This window comes from Mus caroli, chromosome 3, assembly GCF_900094665.2.
Source record: "Mus caroli chromosome 3, CAROLI_EIJ_v1.1, whole genome shotgun sequence".
Classification (NCBI taxonomy): domain Eukaryota; kingdom Metazoa; phylum Chordata; class Mammalia; order Rodentia; family Muridae; genus Mus; species Mus caroli.
The window spans coordinates 5,613,672-5,636,780 of NC_034572.1; the positions used below are offsets into that span (position 1 = coordinate 5,613,672).

Here is a 23,109-nt window from a genome sequence, read left to right on the forward strand (position 1 = left end):
AGCACCCTCCTGCCTCTGAGGAGTACCCAAAACACCAAGCCTAAAGCACCCTCCTGCCTCTGTGGAGTACCCAAAACACCAAGTCTGGAATTAGAGTAAGTTACAGGAAACGGTGTGGATAGATGTTCATGTGTAGATTACGCACACATAGACGCTTTAATTATAGGTCATACTTAATAACAGATCTAGACTTCTTTATTCTAATACATTTCACCACACTCCAGATTTACTCAGATATCAACAGCAGTTTTTGATGACAGCTATAATTATATTTCTTTTTAGTAAGCAGAAAGAAAAATCTTGTTCCTTCCTATCATGCGATTGAAAGTTTCCTTACAACAAAATCTCAATCTACTTAGATAGTCAAAAGTTGGCATTTACTAAATAACCTAATGACTGCAAACAGAAGAAAATGTTAGAAATTAGATCATTCTGCATAACTTGATTCCTTCGTGACTATTTAATTAAAAAAGCAATTTGTTTCTCCAAGTGTTAGCATGTTTATGATGATTACATTTTAACTGTGACAATGACGATGAGTGTGTTAGTGCAGAGCCTAACAATGGCACTTTAGGTAGCCCCACTCATAGCACATTAATTCATCTAAATTATACCTTGTCAGTAGGGAATTTTCTTCTACATATTGATGATTTCAAACCCAATTAATTTCTCTCTACTGTTTAAAAGCTCACAATAATACCAGCTTGAACAGTGTACTTCTGTGTATACCTAATGATTGCAAAGAATTTTCATTCTTTAGACCAGCATCAGAAAAAAAAAAAAAAAAAAGCAAAGATATTTTCCTGCCCTTCATTTTCACTGTTTTCGGAGGTGAAGTCATGCTAAAGAACAGAATATACAGAGCTGATACAGAGCCCAGTGGGTAGTGTGCTTGTCAGTAGACACAGAGCCTAGGTTCTACTCCCACCATGGCCTAAGCTGGGCATGGTGGTGCAGACCTATAATCTATGCGCAGGAGGGAAGGCAGGATGTTCAAAGCTCAAGATCATGTTTGGATACTCAGTGAGCTTTAGGCCAGCCTGGGTAAAACCAAACCAAAGATACAACCTGCAACAACTTAGAGTATGACGTAATTGCAGGACTTCTGTTACACACGAAAGACTCCATGGCAATGGTGTGTCCAGTAGGTCCTACAGAGCTCCAAGCCGGCACTGCTCTCTCAGACACACTCCATCTGACAGGCCCGGGAAGAACATAACCGCACAGCTCTTCTCATTCCAAGTCGCAAGCACGACATTTGACCTATGAGTCAGCCAAACTACACATATGAACGCATGTGTCTACCTGCTTCAGGGCACTTTAAAACATTTCACAATGAGGCCACAGTAAAAGCTAATCCTTAATAATTTAATTAAGTATTTAATACAAAAATCATAGAAGAGCAAATAGTGACAAATAGTTGAACAGAAATAAAAGATATACAAAATTGGCAGCTAGAGGTTAAAGAAAACAGAGACCTATAATTGTAGAAAGCCTGACAATTTGGCAGCCGGATAGAGTAACATGTAATTTTCTGGAGAAGATAGTCCCTCTATTTAGCAGAGAAAACAATGAAAATGCTGATTTACTAACGGTGAGCAGGTGTAGAAGGGTTCCTTCCTGGCCAATAGGACATGTCTTCATGAGCTGTCAGAAACACTTGAATAAATGCAAGACTTCTCAATCAACTGCTTATAAAGTCTCATGATAATCATTTCTGGCATTAAAATGGAGTACACACAAAATAATCAAGCTGTCGTGCAGACAGAGCCCTCCATTCCCTCCTCAGCTGACATGTGCTCACAGACCCTCAGGAAGGGCACAGGGCATTGTTCTAGGCTGGAGACAGAGCGTGAACAAGGGCACCGAGGCTGGGCAGGAGGGCCGGATAGAGGACGAGCAATGTTTGTGTCTGCTCTGCTCCTGCTGCGCCATGAGAATCCCCTCCAGTAGTGCTAGATAAGAGCTGAAAGAAAGGGAGTAGGGGACCAGGACAAGAAACTGCGGTTGGGATGTACTGTATGAGAGAACAATTTTTAAAATGCTGAAAGAGAATTACATGATAAACTCTCTCCATTGTGTTCTAATATAAATCTATCATGTAAGTGTACATGTACATGTGTGTGCCACAGAGTGGATGTGTACAACACTGTAAGAGAGCCAGCATCACAGATGTGCACAGCACTGCATCCAACTTTACACCTGTTCTCAATTGCACTGTAAGAGAGCCAGCATCACAGATGTACACAGCACTGCATCCAACTTTACACCTGTTCTCAATTGCACTGTAAGAGAGCCAGCGTCACAGATGTGCACAGCACCGCATCCAACTTTATTGGCCTCTAGGATTTGAACGCAGGTTCTTAGCTTTCAGGGCAAGCACTCTACCCACTCAGCCATCTCCCTTGCCCAGATAAGCCTTAAAAATGACATCAACTTATGAATGACATCAACTAGACATCACCAAACACTTTTACACATTGAAGGCTTTACAGGTCACCAATGGCCTGTGTCACAATCACTTTCTTTTTATATCATTTGAATTGGTAAATTCATCTCATAGTCCACACGCAAGAGGCCGAGGCTAAATCAGCCTAGAGTTGTAATTTGCCAACTAATAGCTACCTTCAAGCACCGTCAACCTTAAAGAGAATGGTCTGTTCTGTTCGTATTTTCACATTTTCTTCTGTCAAAGATCCAGTCATTTTTTTTTTCTATAGCTACAACAGTTTTAACCACAGCAGCTCCAAAATTGGTTCTACTTCACAGAAGGAACGGAGAAAACTTGGCAGACAGCTCCTGCTAAGTCTAGAGCCTGTGAAACAGGCAGGATAGAGCGGGCCTGCTCTCTGCCTGTCTCCTGCAAATGTGGCCCCTTACCTTGCAGGAGGGACATCGATGCTGGAAGAAACCACTTTCCGCTTCTGCTCAAGAAGACAAACAGACCGGGTTTCTTTTTCTTGGTCAAGGAGCCGACTGGTTTTTTTGGTGTCTGCTGTTCTCACATCTTCCTCCATGGCCAGTGGGAACAGGTGATGAGACGGCTTCTTACTGGAGTCACGTCTGAAGTCCTCTGATTGAACCGTGAAGGTCATCTCCCGCTTAAAACTCCCCACCTGCAAAGTACAACACAAAAAGCTTACGATTCTTTCTGCAGGGCTGTGGTGAAGAAAGACTACTCACCCTCCTGTTCCTGTTCTTATTGTTTAACTGGGAGAAATGTATCCCAGAAATAAACAGTAGCATTGCAAAGCTAGTTCAAGGCCAGCCTGGTCTACATGGAATGCTCCAGGACAGCCACGGTTACATAGAAAGACCCTGTCTCAAAACAGTAAAAATATCACCAACTCAAGAAATGTTTTTTTCAGTAGGTCTCTGTAGTTTTATATGTTAAAACCATGAGCACGTTTAATAGAAGACAGCTAACACACAAAGGCACACTATTTTTGACTATTAATGCTGATCTTAGATTTAATGAATATGGTAGAAGACAAATATGAAGCCAAAGCTCAGTGAAATAAATCCCATTATTCCCAATTCTGGAGACCCCGGGAAAAGTAAAGAAAAATTTGATAAGGTAATTACTATTACAAATCAACTCAGTGGCAAATGAACTTAAGTCTAGAGCACAGCAAGAAGGGTGAGACTAGCCAGTAATCCGGAATCTCACTACGCAATAGAGCACATTTTAAAATCACTTCACCAGGAAAACATTTCACAGACTCATAAACTAAGCCGTCCTCTCTGTGGGTTCAGTGAGTGGTTACCAGTTTTTACCTGAAATACAAGCCTTGCTTGCTCATTTCTATCAGCTTTAGACAAAAATTAAAAAGAATTTAGTCAAAATTTCTATTTATGGAATTGGAAGCCATGAGCATAACACGTTTCATAGAAAATAAAAATATGTTGGTTCCCAGACGAAATGAAAACTCAGCTAAATGTATATATTACAGTCTCAGGGCCTTTCCAGAACTCATGGGAACAGCAGAGCTCCAAAGGGCTCCATCCTCTCCTCAGCCTTCCCAGTGATAAAGACTGGATCTGCGCAGGTCCACACCCAGCTCCAGAGGAGCAGGCCAGTCATTTCTGGTCTACTTGCAACAAGTCACCACAGGTTTTCAAATGATTTAGTGATGTTTAGCAAGGGTCCTAGAGTATTGATTTAAAGTTCTGAAGACATTCTCATACAGCAGGAGACAGAGAGAATGAACACATTTCCAAAGGGAAGATACTCTCTAGAAAGATGTCACTAGTTAGTTAGTACTCTATAGAACTCTTTTGGCTTCAACATGAAGCGGTGACAGGAAGGTGCTATTTTCACTCTGTGAGGCCTGTTCCCAACTTGCAACAGGAGACTTTAGACTCCAGGCAATGAAAATGAAGCAGAGGCCTTGGTGTGGTGTCTCCTAAACCCATAGTGAGTACTACATGAACTAAATATTGAGGAAGTCTGCAGTCAACAGTACTGAGTTGAAACAGTAATTGATGATCATGCCTCCCTGGGCCAACCGGACTGGTTAAACAGCTCCCATTGAAATGTTAAAGCTGAAGAAATGCAGTTTGGGCCTCACACATTTAGAGACACACCTGAGACAAATAAGGTACAAATCGAGTAAGTCTGCTATGGAAATGATGTAATAGCCATGCGCTGTGCTCTTGATGAAGCACACATAGTGAAACAGAGGGTAATAAAGCTACAACACAAGATCAGGAGCTAAAACATCTCCTCAACAAAAACTCAACACTCATTGTACACAGACACTTCAGCAATGGAATCAACCTCAGGGACAGCTGAGTCCTCGTTGGAAAATGACTAGAAATGATCAAAAGACCAAACTTAACCACAAAAGTGAGTAAGAGATGTTGAATCACTGATTGGAAGAGGCACTTTCACTCTCACCCACTGCACAGGAACACTGGCAGGTCTTTCTTCTGCTTAGACAAGAAGCAACAAGATGGATCCCATTCATGGGGTGCCCGTGGAGTAAACCTGCAATGGCCAGGGGACAAGTGATAGCTGTGTGGGGCTTGGAGTGGGCACTCGCTGACTGCAAGTGGGTGAGGGACCGCCGGGAGCTGGAGTGGGTGAGGGACCGCTGGGAACTGGTGGGAATGTTCTACCACAGCCGACGTCAGCATCTGCTCAGCAGTAAATGTATCGAAATCCACTGTACTCTTACAATGGTATCAATCTGACTCGAAGGTGCCACGGAGGAGAAACAACCAGCAATGACCTGTTGTGCAGGAACCACCCAAGAACTCCTAGGCCAGGTTTCGAAATTGTGAGGCCAAGATGTAGGCATAAATTTAATACAGGCATCTGCTATGCATATTTTAAAACACTGCTCCAAACAGTGGCATGGTTGGTCCTGCATAGGTAAAATAGGGCTAAAATCTAGTGCCCATTGAAACCACATCCCCAAGCGTCCTCTTCTGGGCACGAAGACCATTTTTCCAGTTCATTCACCCAGAAAGGAACTTTTTGTACTTCATCTGTTCAAAGGCACATTTCCCCATTGTGTTTTCTCAGCCTAGTGTTCCTGGAGACCTGCAAGGTCTAGGCTGTTCCATTCTTTGAAGCTGATGTATTTATGGTCAATTAGGTGACTCATAAATACAAGCCAGTATTCTCTCAATGGCACCATCTGAGAAATTACTGTATGCTATGGCTCTAAACAAGCAAATATTTGGCAGACAACAGCTAGAAACAATAGTAACAAAGAATGTGAGTGCAGAGAAACCAGAAGAGCATCAGTGGTGTGTGGGGGTGTGTGGGCGCACGTGTGCATGAGTGTGCACGCTTGTTTGTGTGTGTGTACACATGCATGTGATGAAGAATGGTGGGCTAGAAGAGTCTCTTACGTATCCAGTAGTGACCACGATAGGTAGAAAGGGCAGCTGCTTCCAGAAAAGGTGCTAATTAGCAGGAACCAGCTGTAGTCCCTCAAAAGCATGTGCCTGTTTGTCTTGCTGAGCCTAAGATTTCCCAAGCCTCCTGGTTCCACACCACCATCTCTGAATGGATAACTACAGGAAATGCATTAACAATCACCCGAGTAGCCTTAAATACTCCTCCAGGAAAAACTAAGCTGTCAGAATTCTTTCTTTTTTCCTTTCAGCATATGAAAAATTGAAAGGCAAAGGAAGGTGTCATGTGCTCCGACTGGCAACGCAGGCAATCTGACTAGCTACTCAGACTGATACGCTGCTTGCAGCAGAAACCGTGTGAGATGGGCAAGAACTTCCCTGGCAAGGCATCGCTGACCTGCAACCACAGTATTAACTCAGCATCTGAGGATGAAGGGAGAGACCTTCAGGTAAAGCTGCCAAGCTGAGACCCTGGGGTGAAACAGGAAGTGTGGGGAAACAGCTAGCCAGAGCAGAGACTTGGGGGGAAATGTCACGCAGAATTTAAGGACAGTTTCTCCTGCACAAAAGAAGGCTACCGGCTGTTGCACAGGGATGAGGTGGGAGCAGACAAGAACAGACCGTGTCTGCAGCCTAGAATCCAACCCCAAAAAGTTCCAGTTCTCAAAGTCGTTCAGCACTGGCATGGTGTTACAGGTAGAAGCTGTTCACCCTCGGGCTATGTGCACAAAAACAGTGATAAACTGTAAATGAGCAATGTCTGGACTTGAGAGCTGCTTGTAATATCTCATTATGTATATACAAATACTGGAAACCCCTCACTCCAAATCTGAAACTCCTGTAGCCCCGAGCCTTCCTTTCAGACGAGTGACAACCGACCTGAGTATTGGACTCAGGCTGCACCATCTTAAAATGTCACTAATGAACTGGAAAAGAAGGAGACAGTCTGACAAAGGGCCTGCCTGGAAGGACCAGGTACCGGGCAGTGGTGAGAACAGGTGGCCTGGGCCTGGGATATACTCTCAGGCCTGGAAGGCTTGACTGCAGCACCCTGGTTCCTTCAGAGCAAGCCAGGATCTGTGATGCCCACCTGAGCCTCCCCCTCTTGACAACTCTGCTTCCTCCTTATTTTTTCATCTTCCCACTGTATTATCACATCGTGAATAAAGCATTCTGTATTCACAGTAAATCTTGGCATTCAACTGCAGTTTTAGGAAGGCCTAAGCTTATTAAGCAGAGGGAATGCCAGCAGCCTCTTGCCACACTGAAACATTTTACTTTCCAAAGTTTCCATAGCACTGAAGTGCACCTTCCACTGACTGTTTCCCACACACACACACTTATTAAGGTTTCCACTGCAATGCACAGAAGGGAACGGTTCTCACGCCTCAGTCCTCCTCACATTGCCCACAAAACTGTAGCTGCTTATCTACCTGTGTGTCCACACTCACCACATGGAGAACTGAGATGTGAGCACAGTCAGGCTACATGTATTCGGCAGATGGGCCAGCTGCACAAGCTGTTGTGGGTATTTCTGCACAAGTAACGGATCCATTATATCTCTGTATTTTCAACATCGTATTTCATACAATACCTTTTTGTCTGTTGTGGGGAATTGCAGGCTGGTCTACAGTTGAGCTGAGGTTTGAACCCTGAAGGGTGATAATTCACCTACATGACACAGTAGGCGTTCCCTCATGCTCCTGGAACTCTGGCTCCTGCCTAAGTTACCACCCCCACAACTCCCACAAGAGAAGCATGGCTAGAAGTCACATAAGCAATGGCCCAAACTTCTGACCTTCAGGCTAAACTCCTCCCCAGTTACCTAGCAACTGTAAACATCATAATAAGGGCTGTTCAGCCCCATCTCACTCTCTCACTTCTCTCCTCTTACCTCTTACTCCTCACTCTCGTCCTTTCTCCCCTTTGTCTTCTCTCCTCTCTCCCTCTTACTCTTTCTCCTCTCCTCTCCTCTCCTCTCCTCTCCTCTCCTCTCCTCTCCTCTCCTCTCTCCTCTCCTCTTCTCTCCTCCTCTCTCTCTCTCTCTCTCTCTCTCTCTCTCTCTCTCTCTCTCTCTCTCTTCCCCTTCTCTCTCCCTTCTCTCTTTCCCCCTGCCTTTCTATAATAAAGTTCTAAAACCAGAGAGAGTCTCTGCTCATCAAGTTCCGCTGCACTCACTCTGGTCAGTGTTGGAACCTCTTCCCTCTCCCTCTCTCCTATAACCCCGGTGGCTTTAGCAAAGTAGCTCCTAGGCTCCCAGATAGGGTTGCCCCTTGGCCACCTGAAGAGTGGGTCAGAGGCTTGAATGCCCACCCAGGGATGAGTGGAAGGTAGATAGCAGCCCTCCCACACCTGACAGACCAGAGAATAGGTAAAACTCTGGTGGGGTGTGGGTTTTCCCTTCCCCCTCTCCCCCAAGGCCCCTTATTAATTACAGATAGTCTATGTACTTTTTTCTTTCATTATTAAAAGTAATGAGCATGGCTGTGCAAGTATCTTTATGTGTTTATAAATTTTATAGGAAAATTTTCTGAAGAGAATTGCTAAATCAAACAACCTAGTTTTGGCAGTGGACAAGCAGAGCATACCCTCACACCGTGGGCATCACCATATATCACACTCTTAATAAAAGGAACACATTTGCTCTCCTCCTAGTCAGACACATGTAGGGTATTGTATGGCCCTCCATGGGCATGAGTCCTACGACTTTAAAGATCAAAACAGTATGTCCAAAGCCATATACCTTGCAGACTTGAAGATGCATGGGCCTAGAGGGCTCATTTATTTCATATATAACAAAGTACACACATATACAAAGAGACACATACAATTTAAGTAATAACATCATAAGTTTTTTTACTTTAAAAACAGGAAAATTCAAATAATGAAGTTGGCTTTTTTGCTTATGAGATTCACAAAAATGATAGTAATTCTTTCTGCTCTTTGGATTGTTTCACTTTGGTCTGCGGGTGGCAAGTTGGTTTTAGTTTGTGTTGTTTGGTATTTTGAGATAAGGTATCTAACATGTGGCCCAGGCTGGCCTACAGCTTGTAATGTCACTCAGGATGACCTTGAACTTCCCATTTCCGTGCCCCCACCTCCCAAGTGCTAGAACTTCATGTCGGCACCATCACACCTAGTTTCTGTGCTGCTAGGACTCGAACCCATGGCCGTGAGTATGGAAGTCTGAGCACACAACCACACAGCCACATTCCCAGCATTCCTTATGCTTTCTAACATGAGAGGTTAAGTAGAAGTCTTAAATACCATTGACAGGAGCAAAGCTTAGAAGGTTAGCCTGCAATCGTGAAGCAAAATCTGTGTATAATAAATACAGCAAGTCTACATTTAAGTAAACAAATAAAAACACACAAAAATGTTAACCACAGAAATGCTTATAATCTTTTTTAAAAGTTATGTAAATACTTATCAAGAGATTATCAGTCAAACATGACAAGTAAATGCAGGGAGAAAAACAATATACGGACCATGAAAAGGACTAGAGGTGATTTTATGTGTGCTTAAAGGAGAGGAGTGTGTACAGGCAGAGATGAAGTCATTATGAAAGGACTCTTTAAATGTTAACAATGTGCTCATTGGTAACATGTTTGTACAGGCCAAGTTTTCTATCTTGTTTATAGTTTTCAGTATCAACACACAATGTCCTATTTTAAAACTTGTGCTAACCTACAATGAAAAGACACATTTTTATATTTACTGAGACTCCAGCATTTATACAATATCTTTTTTCTACTAGTTTTCCATGATTAATGTATATGTACTTCTTAAAGGAACAATAAATTACTTCAAATAATGAGCCCACTGGCAGTGTGAGGCCCACTGGCCATTAGCATCCCTTAGTTATCTGGTCCACAGCTGCCTCCTCCGGCCCCTCCTTCCTGAGTTCCTCCATACACATCACACACATTACCCAGGGTAATTTCTTGCAAGGGAACAAAGCTTCAGTTCTATGAAAATACTGCCAATTACCAATTACCAACTGACAAATAAAACTCAGGCTCTTTACTCCAATGAGCAGCTTCTGTTGTTCTAAAGAAAATAATCAGCACATGTGTAATAGAGTGCATTTGGAGAAATGGCAACTTTTTAACAAAACTTCACAGCATCTGTATAAGTGTTAGATGCCTATAATGATGTCCTCAGGTTGGCACATCAGTCTTAATTTAAAAAAAAAAAAAAACATCTGGATTCTGGAGCAATGATACCCGCACACGTCACCAAGGAGGACACTGCCAACATTGCCCACGTCCTTGACCCACCCATTCTGAGGCATGTTCCCCCGAATTTATAGAACTGAGAAGGCAAGAAGTGTGTGTCAACACTGCCTTGAAGTGATATTACTCACCCACCCAGTCAGATGGGAGGCGCTGGCTCGAGAGCAAGTGATTTCCAGGAATAATCTGAAGAAAGCAGTTGCCTTCTGAGGCGTTCTGGATAATAAAATGTATTACAGGAATTCTGATACATGGCATGCAGAATAGGCCACAAGGAAAACACGGCTGAGACCAGGCAGTGAAGGCACGTGAATGGGTCCCCTAGCAACCCTTTATGTCCTCACCTTGCTCCAGACCACCACAAGAACTCCTTCAAACTTCTTACAGAGAGCTCTGCCTATCTCCAATTACAGGTTATACATTTGGATTTATTTCTAGAACTTTCTTTCCTAACACACACAGTTTATATGTTTGGTATCTAAAGATGATATATCACACACTGTGTGGCAGCCGTAATCAGCCTAAAGATTGAAAAATGTGTCACAAAAGGCTTCCACTATCAATAGGAACGGTGGAGTCTGTTGTTTTAAAAATATTTACTGCCTGGCCAGCGAGATGGCTCAGCAGTTAAGAGCACTTAACTGCTCCTGCAGTAGACCCAGGTTTGGAGCCCATGCCAGCATAGAAGTTAACAACTGTCTTTAACTCCACTTCCTCCTTCTGTTCTTCGCAGGCTCCAGACATTCATCATACAACATTCAAGCAAAACACTCATACACATGAGGAGGAGGGGGGGGAGGGGAGAGGGAGGGGGAGGGAAATACATAAGACTCTAAGACTTATCAGTCTTTTTTTTTTTTAAGATTTATTTATTATATGTAAGTACACTGTAGTTGACTTCAGATGCACCAGAACAGGGCAGGATGTAAGATCTCTCATTACCGGTGGTTGTGAGCCACCATGTGGTTGCTGGGATTTGAACTCAGGACCTTCAGAAATGCAGTCAGTGCTCTTAACCGCTAAGCCATCTTCCCAGCTCAAGTTATCAGTCTTGAAAGAATGGATAAAAGTTACCTCTAAAAATAGTTAACAGTCCTCTATTCTCCTACTTTAAATTCTTTTAATTTTATGCTCCATATACACAGAAAAATAAGTCAGACTGCAAATCTACCCAGTTCTAATGAATATCTGTAGTAAAACCACTTTTAAAACCAACTGCTTCCAGACTAGCTCTTGCTTCAAGTAATTGGCCCTCTGAATACTGTTGTGTGCTGCACATGGAGACAGCATAACTGACTTATGACAACCAGCCTGGTTTGGTCCAGCGTCCACAGGGTTAGAAATCAAATTGAGGGGTGGGACTGGAAGCCTGTGTTAGGTCTGGAGTCATATACTCCACTCTCTCCTTAATTAGTGTTGCAAGTGCCCAGTTTCCTATCACGTGTGCTCACTTTACTATCCCGACAGTTTACTACGCAGCAAAGCATGACTTGGCTTGCTCTCCCAAAGATTAGTCAGCAACGCACTTAGGACGGGAAGCTATCACACAGCTTTCTAGTACAGAGTTCTTGGCTAAGTTTCAGGCCTTCTATTAACGTTATGTAAGTGAGAACACACAACTTGGTTTTTTTAAGTTCCTTTTAGAAAAGCCTTGAACAAAAAAAAGAAGAAGAAAGAAAGAGTTCAGTAAAGTCCATTCAAGCTCAGCCACCTTGATCTGTTTCGCTTTTCCAGGCAACTGTAAGGACAAAGGAGAAATTGCTCTTACAGGCCAACCCTGTGTGACTCTAGAATGCAGAAGTTTGACCTTGCCACATTAAACAGATGTTCTGCTTGCCTTAACGTGCTGTTTATATGGACCAGCCACAGGCGCTCGTGTGGCAGCCTTATGCACTTGGCCTTCAGAACAGGGTTAGAATGCAGTTACTTCCCATCACCTCCGCAGTCAGCACTCAGTCCTGCAGCCAGTGTCCTGCCCGGATATACTTGCTGTCCCCTGCCACCGTTCTCCTTGCTCAGAGCACTCGCTGCCACCACCTCCCACCCTCCACCCCATCCCAGTTTCAGTCCTGTGAAACTAACTTATCCAACCTTCCATCGCCCCACCCCCACCCCTCACACAAAGGCCCATAACCTAAAAGGCACTGCGGAGATGGGGTGTCATGAAAGGCCTTCACTGGAGGTAAGCCTCTGCTGGTCAAACTGGTCCCTGGTCTGTCTCCTGCTGCCACACATGCCACAGTGTTTCAAACAAGAGGATGGACTGACACCACCACACCTGGAAGCAAACCTCCTCCCTCACCCCTGAAGCTCAGCAGTCTGGAGGCTATGGCAGGAAAACTCAGAGTTCTAGGCACAGCTGGATAACACAGCAAGAGAGCTGTTTCACAGAAAGGAACCCGACTCTCTTGAGGCGCTCTGTTACAGTAATGGTAAGTTGGCCAACAGACTGTGCCGTCGCCACCGGCCTGACCACAAGGCCACAGAACTGCGTGGACTTGGAACTTACGGCAGGCTGCTTCCTGGTCCTCTGTCCTTACTCACATCTCTCCAGGGGATATCAGCTCTGATGCCTGTTTAAAATTGCAATCCTCCGTTCTCAGTTACATACCCAATTCTGCTGTGTCCTGTGGACTATAGTGGTTTCATTTGGTAGCAGCCTAGGGTCTGAGCTGCTGTCAGAACAGTAGCTCTGTGCAGAGGACAGTAGGTATACTTAGCTTTAGGGGCAGATGCTATCCTAGAACTAGAAGAATGTCTGAAGCAGGGCCATCTTTGCTACGGGATAAGCACACACCTATAAACGTCCAGAACAGGCAGATTCCGAGTTCATGCAGCTGACAAGTGTAAGGTCCCAGAATTCTTCCATCTCAGAGCAACATCCGACGCTGCCAAGTGTGAAAGAGTGCGCTCTGTGCATCACATGAGAGTGACATGGCCACCATCTTCTGAAAGTTTTCAGCTTCATTTTATGGAATGAATATGGGGCTGCAGCCCTTTTTAAAAATAGGATCTATATAAAATACAGTTTTTTGGTTGTTAAACTACAGTATTCTCAACCTTCTTTCCACAAGTCCCAGCAGGTTAATCCAGAACAAATCTTTAGGGAATTATTAAGGCAGAATTTCAGAACAAGTCACAGTTAATAAAAACTTCAAAGCCCTGGAGGTAATGATCCCACCATCCAGTGTGAGATGCTCAGAGTGCACAAGGACCAGCTGGGTCACAGGTCTGAGCCCCCGCCTCTTCTGCCCACCTGTCTGTGGTTAACAGTAACTTGGACCCATCCAGTCCCCAAGTGTGTTCCAACATTTGCAATCAATAAAGTTAATGATAATAAAAGCCATCTGTATGTTTATGATATTTGTAAGATAGGGCTACTTTATGCCCTACCTGAAGGTTTACATTTTGTGTAGATGTCTTTCTGAAGAAAGAGAGGCCACTGTTTTACTGAGGAGCAGCTAGTCTACAAAGAACTGTTCACAGACCATATAGAGCTTTGCTGGCAGACAGGCCATTTCTAAGGAGCTGGGACCCAGTCATTTCTTCTCTCAGAGCCTGCAGAACTATCTGTGGACCACAAGCTTACACAGCCCCTGGGAGAATCACTGTCTCCCCCAGGGTACTTTCTACTCATTGGCTGCCAGTCTCTCAACTCCTCTGTGGGGTCCAGTTCCATCCTAGCCATGAATACAGACAGAGAAAATGTATGAGAACTGAGGGAGGAGCCCAGTTTCCAAAGCCAAATGCACTTTCGGCTGAGCAGAGATCGAGACACAGCTCTAGACAGGAGCTGTTCCTAACCAAACACGCATGCCAGAGCAGTGGCTAAACTACACACTGACAAATATACTACTTCTTTTGTTTGGTTTGGGTTTTATTTTTATTTTTTGCTTTTTTTTTGGGGGGGGGGGCACCACATGAGACAAGGTTTCTCTGTGTAGTCCTGGCTGTCCTTGAACTAGCTCTGTAGGCCAGGCTGGCCTCAAACTCAGAGAGATCCGCTTGTCTCTGGCTCCCAAGTGCTGGGATTAAATGCACCAGCACACCTGGGACAAATCTACTTCTGATTCATATAAAGAAAAGGTCACACCAAGCCCCACCTGGGGCCTCGGGCTTGCTAAGAACACAGTAAAGTTTTTCTGGGTACAAACAGCTCCAAGGGAAAGGAGAGACCCAGACTCTAATCTTAATTAGATACAAATGGAAGACAGTCCAAAACACCCCAGCAAAACAGAGTGTCAGGAAACGGAGGCTGCTGGTGAGGAACACCAGGACCAAAGCAAGGAAGGGAAGAAAGGGTCTGCTCGGCTTACACATTTAGGTCATCATCCATCATGGAAGGAAACCAAGGCAGGAGCCCAGGCCAGGAACTGAAAGACGCCCAGCTACCTCTCTTACACAGCCCAGCCTGCTTGCTTAGGGAAGGCACTGCCCACCATAGAGCACACCCTCCTGCATTAATCAGCAACTAAGAAAATCCCTGACAGAGCTGGCTGCAGGTCAATATGACCTTGGCAATACTTTAACTGAGGTTTCTCTTCCCCGGTGACTCCGGGTTACCTGACAGCTGTGTAGATTTGGAGGAGGCTGCTTAACTGGTAATAAGATGGGCCTAGTGGCACAGATCTGTAAACCCCAGCCATTCCAGAGGCTTAGAAAGGAAAACTGTATGTTCAAGACCTTCCTCAGTAACTTCAGAAGACCATTTCTCAAAATAAGTTTTTTGTTTGTCTGCTTGTTTTATTTTTAAAGAGGCCCGAGTATCTAGATGTCACATCTCTGACCTTAGCACTCAAAATGTAGGCTGCCTGATCCCAGCCAGTTTGGTCCCCTCCGGTCTATAGAGTATTGCATACCTGTCAGGCTACACAGTGAGCCCCTATCCCAATCAATCAATCAATCAAAATTAAGAGAACAGGCCACCCTGTTCAGTAGTAGAGTATTTCCCTAGTGCCCATGTGCTCTGGCTTCAATCTCCATTCCAACACAGAACTAGAAATAGACTCAGATACATCCATGAGTCTCAGCCCTCACATACCAGTTTAAAACCTGCAGACCACATTAGAAGCAAAATTATGTAAAAGAGAATGTGGGTTTCTAAAGTTTCCTCTCTCAATACACACTTCATTTTAAATACAACTTATCATCTCTTTGGGCAGTAAACAGCAAATGAAATTTAAAACAAATTGAAAATTAATGAATTCACATTCCAGCTTAGAGTGTGCTTAATTCCCAGTTCGTTGAGTGCTTTACTCACTGCACAGATGACTAAATAAAACCTGTTAATCAATGCAGCTAGAGTACTCAGAGAATTAAACAATACACATTAGAATAAATTTGTATGTCTGCTCATGACGGGTGTAATGCTCCGATCTAGATGGGTCTGACGGAGTAGAACAGAACGGATAGGAAACTGAGCAGGAAACATCTCGTTAACACAGACTTCATGAAGAGAAAGACCTAAAACCTGAACAGCCCACCTCCTCTGGGCTGACTGGGTGGACACAGGCCTCAGGACAAAAGCAGAGCTCTGTGGTAGGCCAGAGGCTGGGCATAATGGAGAGTCTGCTGCGATCCCTAACTCAGGAGAGTCTGCTGCGATCCCAACTGAGCCAATGGAAAGAAAAGAGAAAAATGCAAGCGAGGTTTTGCCCTCCTCCTCCTGTGGACCTTGAGGTGCTAAACCATAGTGAATATGCAAATGTGTGTGTGCATATGTGTGTGCACGGAGGTGTAAATGAACTAATACAACCGACACACAGCTCTCTAAGCTCTGTCTGTAACCTGACTGGTGCCATAAGAAAGCAAGTTGGGATAAAGATGTCTTTCTTTTCCCCTTCTTCCCTCAGTGTCCTAAAAACTTGCTGACAAGAGAATAAGTCTTCCTCAGAGCTACATCCGAGGCTTATCATCTCTTTTTATCTAGCACACACTAGTTTGTAAACATTGGCTTAATGTCACTAAATTACAGTACTATAACAACGGGGCTAAAAAGAGAGACCTGTTAAAGCAGGTTAAGAGTGAATACAAGCTTACATCCACAGTGCCCTGAAGAACTCAGAGGGTAGGACAGTTGTCTGGCACTGTGACTAAGTCTTTAAGTCAAAGACACTGCGTTAAAGTTTGCTTCACACGCATCATTAACAGCAATCCCAGAATTACTAAGAGGTGCATTCTTCAAGGCACAAGGCAGCTTGGTGACAGAAGCTCGGTTTCAGATCTGTCACCTTGTGCTCTCTTTAGGGTCTCCCTTTTGGACTCTTCTCATCGGCAAGCAAACAAACATGTGCCCACAGTTTATTAAGACTTCTTTGACGTGATTCTGATCAGGTACTGGCCCTCCAGTCCCTGTCATGATCAAGCTATTCAGAGTCATCTCCTCAAGCTGCCTTTCTCCACTATTTCCTCTTTGAAATTCTTCAATTCCTGCTTCTTCCAAAGCAATAAATAACACCACCACCAAGTGTATTTTTGCTAGAGTCATGAGTCACGAGTCACTTATAGTAATACTTTAATTATTAATAGTTTAATAGTAAACACCTCAGTCTCTGTTCTTGTCAGTATTAAACACAATTAGCTTCCATGAAGCGTCATTTCCTTGGCTCTGTAACAGCAATACCCGTTCCAACTCCTGTTTGCAGACAACACAATCACCTCTCCAGTTTAACCATAAAGAGCCCTGGCAGCTAGCTCCTACTAGAAACTGAGAAAGCGTGTCATGGGTGCTCAACAGAACTGCACCAACCAGGAGCAAAGTCTGAACCCACCACAAATCTCAACCTCCTGCCACTCAATCCCCATGACAACAGGAACCAAAAGCTGAGACTTAGACAGGGACAGTCCTGAAGCAGATTTCCTCTGCACACCACTAAGCCTTCACTGCCCTGCCTGTGCATCTTGTCCCAGGCTTCATGAAGTACGCCACCTTGGTAGAACCTAAGTTACCAAACAATCTAGCTGCAAGGTATGCTAGGAAATTCTAGCCCCAGCAATGAGGGGGTGTACTACAGAAGAGGCAACCAAGAGCAGTGCTGAATGACCAAGCTGCTGTATCTGATCTGGACTGATTTTCGTCTGTGCACTTTCCCACCTCTGCCCGATGGTTCACGTCTGCTGCCATCAGACGCTCCTGCTCCACCTGTTGCTAGAGCCCCTGGCTAATCCACCCACTTCAATCCCAACAAGCCGAATGCTACTGAGACAATCAAAGAAAAAGGACTTTTTAGATACTGAATTGAATATTGTTGCTCAAAACTATTGTACTTGGTTATAAGTACTAAAAAACTCTTTAAACACACAATTTAAGTTGTGGCATGAAACCCCTGATAAGAATTTAAGGTAATGGAAAGAGCCTGAGGAGAACTATATACCCCATGGTCTAGGATGACTCCAGAAACTTCAGTGGTGGTATTATACCATTAACCCAGCAGCCTGGCTAAATAATAAATATCTCAGGGAAAGGAGTCTATTTGCTGCATACAAGGGCTGGAGTCAAATCCTGGGACCTGGGAGGGTTCCTCTGTTGTTTTATTATCTCTGGACTCCACAGGCATGGTAAATACGCTAAAGGACGGAATGGCACTCAGCAAGCAGGAACACTCTTTCCATAAATTACCAAGAATTACTCTGTGACAGTGAGGACTAGTGAAGAAGGGAGAGTACAATTTCACACAGGCTCAAAGGTCACAAGAGTCTCACACAGCGCAAGGGCTCAGCTTAGAAGACATACACAGTGTACACCACCAGTAGTAGCTAACGGTAGGTAAGGCCTCTGAGAACCTGGGAAGGAGCCCTGACTGGGCAGAAACAGTAATAAAAGCCAAAGCTACAGAGTGAGATCTGTCTGGAAAAAAAACAAAATAAAACAAACAAAACCAAAAGAAAACCAAAGAAGAGTGGCACTTGGCTTGCAGGGGAGAGAGGAAGATTAATGAGAACTCACACGGATGAGAGAACAGAGCTCACCTCACTGTCATAAACACTTTTGCCTAGAGGAACCCAACAAGGCCACAGGGGTCTCGGCCACCATTCATCCCCTGACTGCCCGAGTTCTAGCGACTGCCTGAGTTCTAGCTACACTCCGGGAACCAGACTCTACAGTGGGAACGGATTTGAGCAGAACCAGGAGAAAGCTTGTTCCCCTGCCCCTGTGTTTATCACCACCATCAGATCCCTGGGCCCCCATGTCGGTGCTCGAAAACAGTGTTTCCATTTGCACGGGAGAAGTCCTGCTTCTATCTCAACTCAAGAACCAAAGACCTGCCGGGCGTGGTGGCGCACGCCTTTAATCCCAGCACTCAGGAGGCAGAGGCAGGCGGATTTCTGGCCAGCCTGGTCTACAAAGTGAGTTTCCGGACAGCCAGGGCTACACAGAGAAACCCTGTCTCAAAAAAAAAAAAAAAAAAAAAAAAAAAAAAAAAAAAAAAAAAAAAAAAAAGAACCAAAGACCTTGGATGCCAGAGCCTGAGAACTACACCTTCACCTGTGCATCACCACAGACAATGCACAGTTGATTTCCCACAGATACTTCTCGTAGGTTTGACCTACTATGTGACTCAACATGTAGTTTTTAAAAACAGAGCATCAGTTGAATGTTCCTCTAACTTGAGGGTCCCTGTGACGGTACTGTGTAGTGAGTGACCGGATTGCGGGTGAGGAAAGCCACTCTCTCTGGAACTGGTTGGTTTTGTCACTGCCACCCACACTATGACACAGCAAGAGGCTCTCGCCACATGTGTCCCTCAGACATGTGCTTCTCAGAGATAAAAGAAATACATTTCATTTCACTACACGTGATCCATCTGTGGCAATCTCTCAGTAGCACAGAAAGCACTGAGAGCCCAGGAGGGCTCCTGTTCCTTCCGAAGTTGCTGGAAATGGGAGTTCTTGGGTAGCTGTACAGACTTTCCACAGCAGCATTCTACTCAAAAGCAGAAACACGGGATTCTTGATAGTGCAAGCATTTCAATGACACTTGGCTGCCTGCCTAATATGTATCGCATATCCTCTACAGAGCAAATGATTAATGTGTTTATGAATGTTAAAGGCCATGAAACTGGTTTAAAACAAGTTGAAGCCTTTTACAAATGCATTAGCTGTCTGAAAGATATTCTACTAGAAGAGGTAAACTATGCATACGCTACACTTTACTGTCTGGCTTCAAAGGCAACTAAGTTATTTACAGCTGGAAGCATGTCCATTCTTCCAGGTCAACAGACGAGTGACAGACTCTGCATAAACACCTTCTGCGTCTTTGTACAACACATGACTTCCCAGTAATACATTCATTCACACCTAAAACAACTCTCAATTTTCTTTTCTTTCTAAAAAGATTTTATTTATTATTATATCTAAGTACACTGTAGCTTTGTACACACCAGAAGAGGGGGTCATATCTCACTACAGATGGTTGTGAGCCACCATGTGGTTGCTGGGATTTGAACTCAGGACTTTTGGAAGAGCAGTCAGTGCTCTTACCTGGTGAGCCATCTCACCAGCCCCTCAATTTTCTAATTTAAAGATCATTTTCAATGGATTCTCCATCAACGAAATTATAAAGAAGATTTCAAAGAAGGTAAAAGTTCTGAAGCTTGAATATTTATTCCAACCCACACACACACCAGTTTCCTTTTCCCAGAGATAATAAAGAGTTTTTATAAGCCTTTGAAAAAAAGTGTTCACTTGAAAAGTTATCCATTCAATAAATATTTTCAGTGGGTACTGTCGGCAATATAGTATAATGGTTGTTGTTGTGTAACAGTGTAACAAAACTTTTCCTGAGGAGATACAACCCCACACATCTACCCACTCCAGATAGGCAGCCGGTGACAGACCAAAGTATGCATACCACACCAAAGCCCTAGGTGAACCAATGAGTGTTACTGGTGTTACTTACAGGAGCAACAATAACCACAGACAGCTGCTCACTGAAAGCCCACTCCAGCTCACAATGCTGGGAACCTGGAGCACACCACACAGCCTGCAGGCAGCTCAACACACTGACCTGTCCTTCCAAATAACTCTGCAGGTCTAAACCTGCAGGCAGCTCAGCTGGAGTCTTTTGTGCAGCTTGGCTTTTATGAGAAGGACTTAACTTTGATTGCTCACTCTGGCAGGAAGGGTCTAGTGAAAATGGTCAGTTTCAGGAACTTCCTGAAACTATTTGGAGTTCTTTATCTACCTGCTGAAGGAGCTTCCCTGTAGGATAGAATGTTTCAATCTCAGAGAAAATGTTTTTGCTCACCCTTTCTCCCTCTTTCTCTCTTCCTCGCCCTTTCTCTACTCTCCCCCTGCCAGACTCCCCTCTGTGTTGGTTAAAAGTCCTACTCCACACCCCCCATTTCAACTTGTCAGTGTTATAAATATTTACCCATAGCCCTTTCCAGCAGAGATAGTAATGAATTTACTGTTGTGTCAGGATACAACCGATATTGAACACCCTAAGGCAAGAGCCAACACGTTTTAAAACTAAAATTAGCTATTATATCTCATTTTGGAGATTTTTACCCTATGGAGAGCTGGGGATTCAGCTTAGTCAGTGAAGTACTTGCCACACAGGCATGAAGACTTGAGCTCCATACCAAGCATTCATGTAAGAAGCCAGGTGTGCTGGTGTGAGCTTGTAAAGCCAGGTGTGGGGAGATAGAAACAGATGGACTCATGGATTTGCTGGATAGCCAGCCAGCCTAGCCTAATAGATAAGTCCCAGGTCCCTTGAAAATAATACATACATACATACATACACACACACACACACACACATACATATATACATACACACACATACATATATACATACACACACATGCATACATACACACACATACACACAGACATACGTACACACACACACTGGCTTGAGACCTCAGCCATTAAGAGCACTCCTTCCCCTTGCAGAGGCTTCCAGCACTCTCATGGAGATCCACAACTGTCGGCCCTTCTATTTCCAGAGGATCCACGAGTTCTGACCTCCGTGAACACTACACTCATGTCGTGCACAAATATGCATACAGGCAAAACACTGAAGCACATATAAATAAGGAGACAGATAGACAGACTGACAAACAAAGTCGGGGAGTGGTACGGCACGCCTAGTCCCAGCATTTGAGGCAGGCAGATCTCTGAGTTCAAGGTCAGCCTAGTCTACAGAGGGAATTCCAGAACAGCCAAGGCTACACAGAGAAACAACAACAAAGTGGGCAGGAATGACATCAGAGGTTGACTTCTGGCCTCCATACACAAGCATACACACATGTACACAAGTATGTGCATGTATACATACACAATCTGCTATTAAATGTGCATGTGCAGACAATCAATTGGAATAAAACTGGAAAGTGTAAAACAGCTGAGATGACAGTTGAGAGCATGGTGCTTTATAAACAAGCAGAAAGACTGGTTTCAAACCTGTAGTGCCCATACAAAAAGCCCGATAGGGCTGGGCTTGCACCTGTGTGCTGAATAGCTTTGTGCCAACACTGGAGAGGAGGGAGTCTCAATTAAGAAAATGCCTCCAAACCCTGTACTGTAGAAGAGCCTGTAGGGCACTTTTTAAAATTAGAGATTTTAATTGTGGGTGGGACCATCCCTGGGCTTGAGTTCTATAAGAAAGTAGACTGAGCAAGCCATGGGAAGCAAGCCAGTAAGCAGCACCCTCCATGGCCTCAGCTCCTGTCTACAGGCTCCTGCCCTGCTTCAGTTCCTTCTCTCTCTGCTTTTGATAATAAGTTGTTACATGGAATTGTGAGTGAGCTTTCTTCCCCAAAGCTACTTTTGGTCATGGTGTTACAGCAACAGTAACCCCAACTAAGACAACTTGCAACCCCAGTGGTGGGAGACCCAGGGCAGGAGGACCCTGCAGGCTTACTGGCCAGCAACCTTCCGCCAGATTCAGTGAGACCTGTGTCAAGGTAAGGCGTGATTTAGCAGGATGCCCTGTGAGTACATGCGATGAGAGCATACATACAAAATGCACATATACTACACACACGCACCACACACAAGTCTTCGGGGTTTGGTATGTTTACTATGAAGAGCCCTGAGCACATTATAGAGGACCTATTCTATTCTGCTTTTATTATTTCTGTTCCCTTCTACAGCTGTTAGCCTTTCCTATAGAACCATCTCTAATACACAGAGAAACAGGTATCCTGAGGACCACAAAGGCTGAAGAATCTAGGCCACATCTCCTCACTCCTGGACGGACTCTGCCTCTATAGTGGTTCGTGAATGCACTGGGCGATTGGTGGAGCTCTGCTAAGGCCAGCTCTATGCAGACCATTTCCTGTGTTCACACTTGGATTTTCTCAGGGCAGGAGCTGACCTTGCTGCTAAGTCTCAGCAGCTTAGGGAGCTCCAATATCCAGCTGAGGGGTGATGCTCTGGCCTGCTCTCCGCTCTCCTCTCCCCTCTCCCTCTATGGGCCTGGCTTGGAGCCCATAAAGAGGGGGGCAGGCACAGTGCATCCCCCTCTAAGGGTAGGAATACCATACACAGAGTTACCACCAAGGCTCTGGAAGCGCTGCAGAACTCATGAAGAACCCAGCATAAGTAAAGTGGAGCTAGTAATCCACAGAACCATGAAGAAAGACTTGCTAGGAATGTTAAAATTCCAAAAGAAAAAATTAGAAACCAAGAAAGCAAAGGAAAAACAGAATCACAGCTCTGTGGAGTAGTTTATTCAGGTGCGAATGGCTCAGAATGTCATTAAAGCATGGTGAAAATGGGTTCTCTAAGCAACTGTGTTCACTAACCTCCAGGAGTCAGGAAAGCATGCGGCACTGGCCAGTACAAATGCTACAGGAAGCGGTATGCCCCAAACATCTGCTATATCACTATTGAACTTTATAAGATTCTAGCAAGACTTAGTAAATAAAATACTTGTTAGTCATGATATTGCTGAGTGCCATGTATATTGTTCAAATTTTTGATTGATGGACCATGTAGTTACGGATATTGTGTGTCAAAGCCAGAACTTCATTCATGCCGAGCCACACACCTGAGC

At 44.3% G+C, this 23,109-nt stretch overlaps 1 protein-coding gene across 4 annotated transcripts in view; it reads right to left on the reverse strand.

Moving 5' to 3' along the window:
- Window positions 1–23,109, reverse strand: part of Znf704 (zinc finger protein 704) — a 177,566-nt gene that overhangs the window by 112,647 nt on the left and 41,810 nt on the right. For 3 of the 4 annotated variants that reach the window (XM_021158282.1, XM_021158283.2, XM_021158280.2), the window contains one exon: window positions 2,881–3,116. In XM_021158282.1, coding sequence (XP_021013941.1) covers window positions 2,881–3,095 — 215 coding nt within the window. In that variant the 5' untranslated portion in view covers window positions 3,096–3,116. Of the gene's footprint in view, window positions 1–2,880; window positions 3,117–7,462; window positions 7,487–23,109 lie in introns of those variants that run through there. The other variant, XM_021158281.1, reaches the window with a different exon arrangement.